Genomic DNA, 14,168 nt, shown 5'->3' with positions numbered 1-14,168 from the left:
AAAATAAAATCTTCTTATCCGTGTAATCCATTATTCTTGATATCAACTTTTCCATCATTTTACACACAATACTGGTTAAGCAGACTGGTCTGTAATGGGAAGCTAGCTTTTGCCTCCTTTCTTGAATATGGCTGTGATATTGGCAGTAACAAACATAATTCATGTAGCACCTTTGGATGTGTTTTATTTGGGCTGGGTGATTTTGTAACATTCTGCTTTTGGAGGAGATGATTAACTTCATCAATGGTAATACTATTTACTCCATCTTGTGTTTTGTCTTAATTCTTCAGTGAAAACACTACTAATTTCCTACTAAAAATGTTTCCTAGTACTTCTGACTTGTCCTCATCTTTGCTCGCAATGAAGGTTCTCTCCTCTTTCCTTTCACGAAGTTCTGGTACTCCACTCTTTGATTTAACGATTTGTTTTAGGAGATTCAGCCACTTGTCTTTTCCCACTTTTACGTTCCTTTTCAGATCTTATAATGCAGCATCGGTGTTAAGCCGTTTTCCCATTTTTCTTTGGATTCAACTGATAAAGTTTAAGTGTCCCAACTGTACTAAAATCATGTTTGAGTCCAATGTACAGCATTTTGAGGTCCTGTATCGGAAAATTAAACTAAACTAAATCCTAATGGTGGGTCAGTGCGTGTGATGACCTTATTATTAATGATTATTAATAATTGGGCGAGATTAATTTATTGTTATCGAAAAGAGCTTTAGTTTTTGAATTGGCTAACACATGTAAATTTTGACAGCAACTGTATGCGTTTCAACAGATACTGTTAGAATGGTCACCGGAAAACTTACCACCGTTGTAAATCAATTGTTTAAGCAAATCCCATCCGGCAGCTGTCAGAAGATACAGGTGCTGGACGATAACAAAACACATATAGTACCTTAGTTGTATAGTCGTCATGACACATCTACGTTCCAGAAATGAATACTTAAGCGTTATCAAGAAGTCTAAATACAGTCGCAATTTTAAAATCTAATCAATTTACGAGTGTTCATTAGCTAATGTTTACCTTGCCGCTTATGTCTTGAAAATCTATAACGGATATTACGTTATAAATCTAATAAAGAATTCGGAAAATATTATTTCCGGTAGATTATTTTTAATTATTGTTGAAGTTTTTATCTAATTTTAAGGTGTTTTTTCACGATAAGTTTTATCTTTAATAATAGAGCTAAACAATAGCATCAAATATTTGGGTTCATTGGCATGCACATTAGCAGATAAAAAAGGTAACTGTTTTATACTGTAGTAGGGGTTAACACGTCTTTGGTTCCTATTTTATTGAGTTCCTTTGATTTCCGGTAAATGGTAGCGACACACATGACAACAAACATCCACGTCGGTGTCTGTGTCTGTCCGTCTATTACAAGTAACACGAGTTTCCTGTTACAGTGGACAAATAGTTGATATGTCTTCGTACAACATTTATAGATCGAGGTCACTAACGTTAGTGTGTTTGATAAATGCTTTTATATATTGTACATGTCATCCAAGCCCTCGGTGTCTGCTGATTTCGTTTGATGGATTCCGTTGGGACTACTTGAATAACGCCTCCACGCCAAACTTTGACAAACTAATAAAAGACGGTGTGACTGCTACTCATGGAGTAGTGAACGCTTTCATCACAAAGACGTTACCCAACCACTACACTATCGTAACTGGTTTATATGAGGAAAGTCATGGTATCGTAGGGAACACCATGTACGATCCACTTTTCAATGAGGTGTTCCACATCAGTGACAAACAGCAAGCCACTGAATCCAAGTGGTTTGACAATGGAGGGGAACCTATTTGGGTGACAAACCAGAGACAGGGAAATGCACATCGCAGTGGTGTGTTATATTGGCCTGGGGACGGCGCAGCAGTAAAGGGATTTCGGCCCTACAGGTATGAGGTATATAACCCGGATGTAAAAAACGAAACAAGGGTTGACAAAATTATTGAATGGTTCACAGACGACTATCCTATCAACCTTGGTCTATTGTACTTTGAACAGCCTGATGCTCTTGGACATGAAGTTGGGCCAGATTCTCCAGAGATGAAAATAATGATTGAAGCCTTAGATGGAGTTGTTGGATATCTTTTGCAAAAAATTGAAGAACACAACTTAGGGGACTTAAATGTGATAATTACAAGTGACCATGGAATGGCTTCCACACCAGAGTCAAAGATCATTGACTTGGATATGTATATCAATCCAACATCATATCAGATATTTTCTTCAGATCCTATTGGAAGTGTTCTGCCAAATGAAGGTATGCATTTTATTTTAAGTTTTATTTCCTTACAGTGATAGTTCATTCCGACATAATTATGCAATATGTCATTTTATATAAATATGTTGAATTATGTAAACAGAATGTGATGTAGCTGTATTCTGTACTATGCTTTGAATAAATGTTGTCTAATTATTTTACAAGGGACAATTTAAAGGATAATTGTTTTAATAATAAACACTTTCATAATCTTTTCTGTATCATGGACAACTACCAGCAGAAGTTACCTGTAGATTCAGATTTCGAATACTTTCTAAATATACATTTGCAAGGAGTTTTAATTGATTAAATGTTAACATTATGTAGCTTTTAAATTTGAGTAATCCTGTTATATATTTTCAGGAATGGAAGAAGAGATTGTAAAGAACCTGTCTTCTGTGCCCCATTTAAAGGTATACAGGAAAGGGGTGGATATACCAGACAGATTTCACTACGAACACAACAGGAGGATACAGCCTTTACTGTTGGTGACAGATGAAGGATATTCATTGCGTCATAATAATTCATATGTGCCAAGTAAGTAATCATCTCATCTTAATGTTTTTTTCTGTAAAATAGTAGAATCCTTGTATTAAACACAATAAAAAAAAATAGAATTGGTTTTTAGAGATGCTAACAGACAGAAACAACATATTCTCTTAAAAATTAATGTCCCATATACATATGGACATACTGATATCTGGTGGTAGTAGTAGTAATAATAATAGTCTTTATCTTATCTTGCTTACTTATTGAGTCAAAGACTTGTTTCACATATGGTCTAACATATCAAGAATGTACATTGTATACAACTAAATTACGATTATTAGATAGTTTTGTCAATGTTAAATTGGTAAGATAATTCTGAAATTGAAAAATATCACAGAATCAATGTTAAGTACATATATGCAGAGACATATATACAGAGAGATTAGTAACATCGCTATTTCCCCGTACACGTAGTGGCTCCCTTTATTCGTGACCACTCAAGCATATCCCTTATCGAGAGCGTCTTGTCTCCTATCAAACACACGCCAGCGCAGGTAAATCGGGCTTTGCGCATGTGTGTATCGTAGTATTGGAACTTATTCGACATGTTCTGGTTAATCCGCCATTACGTCAGACCAAAACATCGTCATTTTAAATACACACAGAAAGCAAATCGTTTTATTTTGGCCACTACAAAAGTAACCACATTAACCAAAAACTATCAAACTTATGGGATATAGTCTTATTGATCATGCACATTGTTGCCATTTATCCGTATTTTCTAAAATCCACTGGGTCCTATTCGACATGTCCAAGTTTGTAAATAGCCGCCATTACGTCAGACCAAAACATCGTCAATTTTAAACGCACACAAAAAGCACATCGTTTTATTTTGGCCACTACAAAAGTAACCACATTGACCAAAAACTATCATACTTATGGGATATTGTCTTATTGATCATGCACATTGTTGCCATTTATCCCTATTTTCTAAAATCCATTGGGTCCTATTGGACATGTCCAAATTTTGTAATTATGCAGCCATTACGTCCGACCAAAACATCGTCAATTTTAAACGCACACAAAAAGCACATTGTTTTATCTAGGCCACTACAAAAGTTACCACATTGACCAAAAACTATCATACTTATGGAATGTGGTCTTGATTATCATGCACATTGTTGTCATTTATCCGTATTCTCGAAAACCCCATAGGGACTTTTCGAAAATTGGAGATTCCCGCCGATCTTTCCTGCGTTGTGCTTGACTTTCATACTCAAAATACAAACACTTGGACAGCAAATTGTGATATATTTCATATTGATGACACTTCTACACTTTGATATTAATGAAATTAAAGCACATAATTGGATCTTGGTGATGATTTCAAATAGAAATTATCGATAATTATGTGTCTGGTTTTCAAGTTTTCTCCAATATGGCGTCTAGTGAAGACTGAACCGAGCGACCGCAAAGGATTGTGGGAAGGTCAGGGACCACTACGTAAACACAAAGGCAAAGAGAGTGTTGCCAATCTCTGTATATAGGTCTCTGATATATGTACATCCAATTACGATCACTAAAATGTCCCAAGCTTTCCAGCACTGGGGGAGATCGCTACCAGCATGGTCAGTGCAGGACTTGTATAAATACAAGTACGGTATATAAAGTTTTAGATAATAATACTATTTTGCACATTGCAGGTATGAAGGCAAAATATTTTTGTAGTTTTGTTAACATAGCCATTAAATTCAATAAAATGAAATAGCATATAGTTTATCATTTCATTGATGATATGGTATATATATCAAAATAAATTAGAACAATACATAGGCTCAAACATATGTATATGTGTACATTGACATGATATTCCTTATAATCAAACACAATACAGTTAAGTCCCCTATATTCTGACACAATAATGTCACCTATATACTGACACAATAAGGTCACCTATATACTGACACAATAATGTCACCTATATACTGACACAGTGATGTCACCTATATACTGACACAGTGATATCACCTATATACTGACACAATAATGTCACCTATATACTGACACAATAATGTCACCTATATACTGACACAATAATGTCACCTATATACTGACACAGTAATGTCACCTATATACTGACACAATAATGTCCTATATACTGACACAATAATGTCCCCTATATACTGACACAGTAATGTCACCTATATACTGACACAGTAATGTCATCTATATACTGACACAATAATGTCCCCTATATACTGACACAGTAATGTCACCTATATACTGACACAGTAATGTCATCTATATACTGACACAATAATGTCACCTATATACTGACACAGTAATGTCCCCTATATACTGACACAGTGATGTCACCTATATACTGACACAATAAGGTCACCTATATACTGACACAATAATGTCACCTATATACTGACACAGTGATGTCACCTATATACTGACACAGTGATGTCACCTATATACTGACACAATAAGGTCACCTATATACTGACACAATAATGTCACTGATATACTGACACAATAATGTCACCTATATACTAACACAATAAGGTCACCTTTATACTGACACAATAATGTCACCTATATACTGACACAATAATGTCACCTATATACTGACACAATAATGTCACCTATATACTGACACAATAATGTCACCTATATACTGACACAATAATGTCCTCTATATACTGACACGGTAATGTCCCCTATATACTGACACAGTAATGTCACCTATATACTGACACAATAATGTCACCTATATACTGACACAATAATGTCCTCTATATACTGACACAATAATGTCCCCTATATACTGACACAGTAATGTCACCTATATACTGACACAATAATGTCCTCTATATACTGACACGGTAATGTCACCTATATACTGACACAATAATGTCCCCTATATACTGACACAATAATGTCACCTATATACTGACACAATAATGTCCCCTATATACTGACACAATAATGTCCCCTATATACTGACACAATAATGTCCTATATACTGACACAGTAATGTCACCTATATACTGACACAGTAAAGTCGCATTTATACTGACACAATAATGTCATCTATATACTGACACAATAATGTCACCTATATACTGACACAGTAATGTCACCTATATACTGACACAATAAGGTCACCTATATACTGACACAATAAGGTCACATATATACTGACACAATAATGTCACATATATACTGACACAGTAATGTCACCTATATACTGACACAGTAATGTCACCTATATACTGACACAATAATGTCACCTATATACTGACACAATAATGTCACCTATATACTGACACAATAATGTCACCTATATACTGACACAGTGATGTCACCTTTATACCGACACAATAATGTCATCTATATACTGACACAATAATGTCACCTATATACTGACACAATAATGTCACCTATATACTGACACAGTGATGTCACCTATATACTGACACAATAATGTCCTATATACTGACACAATAATGTCACATATATACTGACACAGTAATGTCACCTATATACTGACACAGTAATGTCATCTATATACTGACACAATAATGTCACCTATATACTGACACAATAATGTCACCTATATACTGACACAATAATGTCACCTATATACTGACACAATAATGTCCCCTATATACTGACACAATAATGTCACCTATATACTGACACAATAATGTCACCTATATACTGACACAGTAATGTCACATATATACTGACACAATGATGTCATCTATATACTGACACAGTAATGTCCTCTATATACTGACACAGTAATGTCACCTATATACTGACACAGTAATGTCACCTATATACTGACACATTGATGTCACCTATATACTGACACAGTAATGTCACCTATATACTGACACAATAAGGTCACATATATACTGACACAATAATGTCACCTATATACTGACACAGTAATGTCACCTTTATACTGACACAATAATGTCACATATATACTGACACAATAATGTCACCTATATACTGACACAGTAATGTCACCTTTATACTGACACAATAATGTCACATATATACTGACACAATAATGTCACATATATACTGACACAATAATGTCACCTATATACTGACACAGTAATGTCACCTATATACTGACACAGTAATGTCACCTATATACTGACACAATAAGGTCACCTATATACTGACACAATAATGTCACCTATATACTGACACAGTGATGTCACCTATATACTGACACAATAAGGTCACCTATATACTGACACAATAATGTCACCTATATACTGACACAATAATGTCATCTATATACTGACACAATAATGTCACCTATATACTGACACAGTGATGTCACCTATATACTGACACAATAATGCCACCTATATACTGACACAGTGATGTCACCTATATACTGACACAATAATGCCACCTATATACTGACACAGTGATGTCACCTATATACTGACAATAATGTCACCTATATACTGACACAATAATGTCACTTATATACTGACACAGTAATGTCACCTATATACTGATACAATAATGTCACCTATATACTGACACAATAATGTCCCCTATATACTGACACAATAATGTCACCTATATACTGACACAATAATGTCACCTATATACTGACACAATAATGTCACCTATATACTGACACAGTAATCTCCTCTATATTCAGACACAATAATGTCATCTATATACTGACACAGTAATGTCCTCTATATACTGACACAGTGATGTCACCTATATACTGACACAGTGATGTCACCTATATACTGACACAGTGATGTCACCTATATACTGACACAATAATGTCCTCTATATACTGACACGGTAATGTCCCCTATATACTGACACAGTAATGTCACCTATATACTGACACAGTGATATCACCTATATACTGACACAATACTGTCACCTATATACTGACACAATAATGTCCCCTATATACTGACACAATAATGTCACCTATATACTGACACAGTGATATCACCTATATACTGACACAATAATGTCACCTATATACTGACACAATAATGTCACCTATATACTGACACAGTAATGTCACCTATATACTGACACAATAATGTCACCTATATACTGACACAATAATGTCACCTATATACTGACACAATAATGTCACCTATATACTGACACAGTAATGTCACCTTTATACTGACACAGTAATGTCACCTTTATACTGACACAATAATGTCACCTATATACTGACACAGTAATGTCACCTATATACTGACACAATAATGTCACCTATATACTGACACAGTGATATCGCCTATATACTGACACAATAATGTCACCTATATACTGACACAATAATGTCACCTATATACTGACACAATAATGTCATCTATATACTGACACAATAATGTCACCTATATACTGACACAATAATGTCACCTATATACTGACACAATAATGTCCTATATACTGACACAATAATGTCACCTATATACTGACACAATACTGTCACCTATATACTAACACAATAATGTCCTATATACTGACACAGTAATGTCACATATATACTGACACAATACTGTCACCTATATACTAACACAATAATGTCCTATATACTGACACAGTAATGTCACATATATACTGACACAATACTGTCACCTATATACTGACACAATAATGTCACCTATATACTGACACAATAATGTCACATATATACTGACACAATACTGTCACCTATATACTGACACAATAATGTCACCTATATACTGACACAATACTGTCACCTATATACTGACACAATAATGTCCTATATACTGACACAGTAATGTCACATATATACTGACACAATAATGTCACCTATATACTGACACAATAATGTCACCTATATACTGACACAATAATGTCCCCTACATACTGACACAGTAATGTCACCTATATACTAACACAATAATGTCACCTATATACTAACACAATAATGTCACCTATATACTGACACAATAATGTCACCTATATACTGACACAATAATGTCACCTATATACTGACACAGTAATGTCACCTATATACTGACACAATAATGTCACCTATATACTGATGTAACAATGTCACCTATATTATATACTGACACAATAATGTCACCTATATACTGACACAGTAATGTCCTCTATATACTGACACAATAATGTCCCCTATATACTGACACAGTGATGTCACCTGTATACTGACACAGTGATGTCACCTATATACTGACACAATAATGTCATCTATATACTGACACAATAATGTCCCCTATATACTGAAGCAGTAATGTCACCTATATACTGACACAATAATGTCACCTATTTATTAACACAATCATCCTCTGGTATAAAATCTTGATTGGTCCATATTGTTCTGTTGATAAATGATAAGATTTATTGGTTTTGCTTATATTCAGCACTCTTCATATGGTATAAAGATCATTCACTGATAGAATGAGTTTTTTTTTTTTACAGAAGGTAACCATGGATATGACAACATGTTTCCAGACATGCATCCATTATTTGTGGCAATGGGTCCAGCATTTAAAACAGGATCTAGGATAGAGACTCTCCATAATGTAGATATTTATCCCTTAGTGTGCCATATCATGGGCCTGCGACCAGCACCTAACAATGGATCCTTAGACCACGTCAGGCCAATTCTGAAGGGCGAGGACACTGATAATGTGTTTCTTGTTTGTAAGTATACGATTAGTAGGTAAAGAATTTTGTAACAAACTAATATTTGTGTGGGCAGTTTGTGTTTTTCTCGCTTGCGACATAAAGTCATGAATAAAATCAACATTTCACTTTAAAGTTTTGTGTTAAGATCTATTGCTCAAAAAACAATTAAAAGGTCAAACTTTGACCAAACTTGGTACATCTATATATAGTTAGATCACAAAGTGGACATCTGAACACAGCCTTACTGAATATCATCCAGAATTTATAATGTATGGTCCAGTGACTCCGGAAATCAGGGATACTGGGAATTCAGACCTCAAACTTTTGTGTTTAGCTCAGTTTCTCAAAAAGTATCATTGTTTTTTCAACCAAACCTGGAATATAGTGACATTGTTTTTGTGGACATCTTAAAAAACACTACAGATTACATGAATTTATACAGTATTTTTGTGTTGAAAACCTTAGATTAAGAAAAATTGATATACAATTTTTATTGCTTTCCCAATTGATTTGTAAATTAGTTTATAGCCAAATTGGAATTAATCTTTAAATAAATCAGATGTTAGTTCTTCTTACTTTCAGAAAGGGTGATTTCTGGGGTAATGATGACAAATTTAGGTGAAATTTGAGAATAAATAATCTTGCAAAATTTGATAATTGTTTTGCAGTACATCAACATTTACACATTACTAATATGCTTAAATAAGCATACAAGATGTTTCCATACTATCAAGTAGAGCGGTGGCTGAGTGGTTTAGGTGTCCCGACACTTTATCACTAGCCCTCCACCTCTGGCGCAGTTGCCAGGTACTGACCGTAGGCCGGTAGTTTTTTCCCGGGTACTCCAGCTTTCCTCCACCTCCAAAACCTGGCACGTCCTTAACTGACCCTGGCTGTTAATAGAATGTTAAACAAAAACAAACAAAAAAACAAAAACAAAGTTTTTTTTGTTTTTTTTTTGTGAAATGCTGAAATTTTTGTGAATTTTGGAGGTTGTTTCTGTTATATAGATATTGTCATTGTTTCTGTTGTAGATATTGTCATTGTTTCTGTTGTAGATATTGTCATTGTTTCTGTTATATAGATATTGTCATTGTTTCTGTTATATAGATATTGTCATTGTTTCTGTTGTAGATATTGTCTCATTGTCATTGTTTCTGTTGTAGATATTGTCTCATTGTCATTGTTTCTGTTGTAGATATTGTCTCATTGTCATTGTTTCTGTTGTAGATATTGTCATTGTTTCTGTTATATAGATATTGTCATTGTTTCTGTTGTAGATATTGTCATTGTTTCTGTTGTAGATATTGTCTCATTGTCATTGTTTCTGTTGTAGATATTGTCATTGTTTCTGTTATATAGATATTGTCATTGTTTCTGTTGTAGATATTGTCATTGTTTCTATTGTAGATATTGTCATTGTTTCTGTTGTAGATATTGTCATTGTTTCTGTTATAGATATTGTCATTGTTTCTGTTGTAGATATTGTCTCATTGTCATTGTTTCTGTTGTAGATATTGTCTCATTGTCATTGTTTCTGTTGTAGATATTGTCTCATTGTCATTGTTTCTGTTGTAGATATTGTCATTGTTTCTGTTATATAGATATTGTCATTGTTTCTGTTGTAGATATTGTCATTGTTTCTGTTGTAGATATTGTCTCATTGTCATTGTTTCTGTTGTAGATATTGTCATTGTTTCTGTTATATAGATATTGTCATTGTTTCTGTTGTAGATATTGTCATTGTTTCTATTGTAGATATTGTCATTGTTTCTGTTGTAGATATTGTCATTGTTTCTGTTGTAGATATTGTCATTGTTTCTGTTATATAGATATTGTCATTGTTTCTGTTGTAGATATTGTCTCATTGTCATTGTTTCTGTTATATAGATATTGTCATTGTTTCTGTTTAGATATTGTGTCATTTTGTTTCTGTTGTAGATATTGTCATTGTTTCTGTTATATAGATATTGTCATTGTTTCTGTTGTAGATATTGTCTCATTGTCATTGTTTCTGTTGTAGATATTGTCTCATTGTCATTGTTTCTGTTATATAGATATTGTCATTGTTTCTGTTGTAGATATTGTCATTGTTTCTGTTATATAGATATTGTCATTGTTTCTGTTATATAGATATTGTCATTGTTTCTGTTATATAGATATTGTCATTGTTTCTGTTGTAGATATTGTCATTGTTTCTGTTATATAGATATTGTCATTGTTTCTGTTGTAGATATTGTCATTGTTTCTGTTGTAGATATTGTCTCATTGTCATTGTTTCTGTTGTAGATATTGTCTCATTGTCATTGTTTCTGTTGTAGATATTGTCTCATTGTCATTGTTTCTGTTGTAGATATTGTCATTGTTTCTGTTGTAGATATTGTCATTGTTTCTGTTGTAGATATTGTCATTGTTTCTGTTATATAGATATTGTCATTGTTTCTGTTGTAGATATTGTCATTGTTTCTGTTGTAGATATTGTCATTGTTTCTGTTATATAGATATTGTCATTGTTTCTGTTGTAGATATTGTCTCATTGTCATTGTTTCTGTTGTAGATATTGTCTCATTGTCATTGTTTCTGTTGTAGATATTGTCTCATTGTCATTGTTTCTGTTGTAGATATTGTCATTGTTTCTGTTGTAGATATTGTCATTGTTTCTGTTATATAGATATTGTCATTGTTTCTGTTGTAGATATTGTCATTGTTTCTGTTGTAGATATTGTCATTGTTTCTGTTGTAGATATTGTCATTGTTTCTGTTGTAGATATTGTCATTGTTTCTGTTATATAGATATTGTAGTTGTTTCTGTTGTAGATATTGTCTCATTGTCATTGTTTCTGTTGTAGATATTGTCTCATTGTCATTGTTTCTGTTGTAGATATTGTCTCATTGTCATTGTTTCTGTTGTAGATATTGTCATTGTTTCTGTTGTAGATATTGTCATTGTTTCTGTTATATAGATATTGTCATTGTTTCTGTTGTAGATATTGTCATTGTTTCTGTTGTAGATATTGTCATTGTTTCTGTTGTAGATATTGTCATTGTTTCTGTTGTAGATATTGTCATTGTTTCTGTTGTAGATATTGCCATTGTTTCTGTTGTAGATATCGTCATTCTTATCTTCATTGCTTTGATTGGAGGAATATTCAGCATTGCGGCTTGTCGCCAACAGATTTTCCACAGACGACACAGGAAAATACAGTTGGGGTCACTAACAACCCTGACTAACTCATTCCACAGCCTTTCTACTACAGCAAATGGGGGACACGTTCCATTGTTGGTTAACTCTGATACTGAGGATGAGTTTTAAAGAGGAAGAAGGGCTATACCCCTCTACTGGTTCACTCTAATACTGAGGAGGATTCTGAAGAGGAGGGCTATACCCCTCTACTGGTTCACTCTAATACTGAGGAGGATTCTGAAGGAGAGGGAGAGGGGCATACAATTTACTTGTTATCAGGAATTGTTACCTGTATCAGAAAACTTATCCAGTATCATTAAACATTCCATGAAAAAAAACCTGTATTAATGTAACTGGGTATTGCCATCATTTTCTTATTTCAATTTAACTATATCTTGTAACATATGACAGCTGATATTGGATACTTATTGCAATATTTGGTTCAGAGAAATGTATTGGAAATGTAAGAACAGAATTATTTTGTATATACACATTGTATGTGATTTCTCAGTGCAGACATGATGTACTGGCATTGCTAAAGATATTTTCTCTAGTTGTCTGGACCCTCAGGTTTTGTTTTCTATTGGAAGTTTTTTACAGCATTATTCAAGCAGCAGTTTGAATGGCAATATAATGTAAATATATTTGTTTATGTTTGTATTGTCTTTTCTAAACTGTACCACAATATAATGTAATGCTAGTATTATTCTGTGATATTCAGTTTTGTCAGGTGTAATATCTTACATTCCTACCACTTTTCTGATCTCCGTGGAGAGTAATTTAAAGGGACCATGCATGTATATGCTGTGTTTTAATGTGGATCACATGTGTTAATGTGGATCATGTATATGATGTGTGTTAATGTGGACCATGTGTATACTGTGTGTTAATGTGGACCATGTGTATACTGTGTGTTAATGTGGACCATGTGTATACTGTGTGTTAATGTGGACCATGTGTATACTGTGTGTTAATGTGGACCATGTGTATACTGTGTGTTAATGTGGACCATGTGTATACTGTGTGTTAATGTGGACTATGTGTATACTGTGTGTTAATGTGGACCATGTGTATACTGTGTGTTAATGTGGACCATGTGTATACTGTGTGTTAATGTGGACCATGTGTATACTGTGTGTTAATGTGGACTATGTGTATACTGTGTGTTAATGTGGACCATGTGTATACTGTGTGTTAATGTGGACCATGTGTATACTGTGTGTTAATGTGGACCATGTGTATACTGTGTGTTAATGTGGACCATGTGTATACTGTGTGTTAATGTGGACCATGTGTATACTGTGTGTTAATGTGGACCATGTATATACTGTGTGTTAATGTGGACCATGTATATACTGTGTGTTAATGTGGACTATGTGTATACTGTGTGTTAATGTGGACCATGTATATACTGTGTGTTAATGTGGATCATGTATATACTGTGTGTTAATGTGGACCATGTATATACTGTGTGTTAATGTGGACCATGTGTATACTGTGTGTTAATGTGGACC

At 33.8% G+C, this 14,168-nt stretch overlaps 2 protein-coding genes across 2 annotated transcripts in view; one reads left to right on the top strand and one right to left on the bottom strand.

The window, feature by feature from the left end:
* Window positions 1-1,043, bottom strand: part of LOC117328486 (cytochrome b5 reductase 4-like) — a 102,855-nt gene extending 101,812 nt beyond the window's left edge. Inside the window, exon 1 of the mRNA XM_033886021.1 lies at window positions 810-1,043. The gene's annotated coding sequence lies outside the window, so the exon portion shown is untranslated. The remainder of the gene's footprint in view (window positions 1-809) is intronic.
* Window positions 1,044-1,331: 288 nt separating this feature from the next.
* Window positions 1,332-13,628, top strand: LOC117328189 (ectonucleotide pyrophosphatase/phosphodiesterase family member 5-like). The gene is made up of 4 exons (XM_033885605.1): window positions 1,332-2,273; window positions 2,637-2,810; window positions 9,261-9,485; window positions 12,578-13,628. Exons 1-4 carry the CDS (start codon window positions 1,427-1,429, stop codon window positions 12,781-12,783), a joined length of 1,452 nt encoding a protein of 483 aa, XP_033741496.1. The 5' UTR covers window positions 1,332-1,426; the 3' UTR covers window positions 12,784-13,628.
* The last annotated feature ends 540 nt before the right edge of the window (window positions 13,629-14,168 follow it).

Source organism: Pecten maximus, chromosome 5 (genome assembly GCF_902652985.1).
Source record: "Pecten maximus chromosome 5, xPecMax1.1, whole genome shotgun sequence".
Classification (NCBI taxonomy): Eukaryota; Metazoa; Mollusca; class Bivalvia; order Pectinida; family Pectinidae; genus Pecten; species Pecten maximus.
The sequence above is the reverse complement of the archived record's forward strand: the minus strand, read 5'-3'. Positions and strand labels throughout refer to the sequence as shown.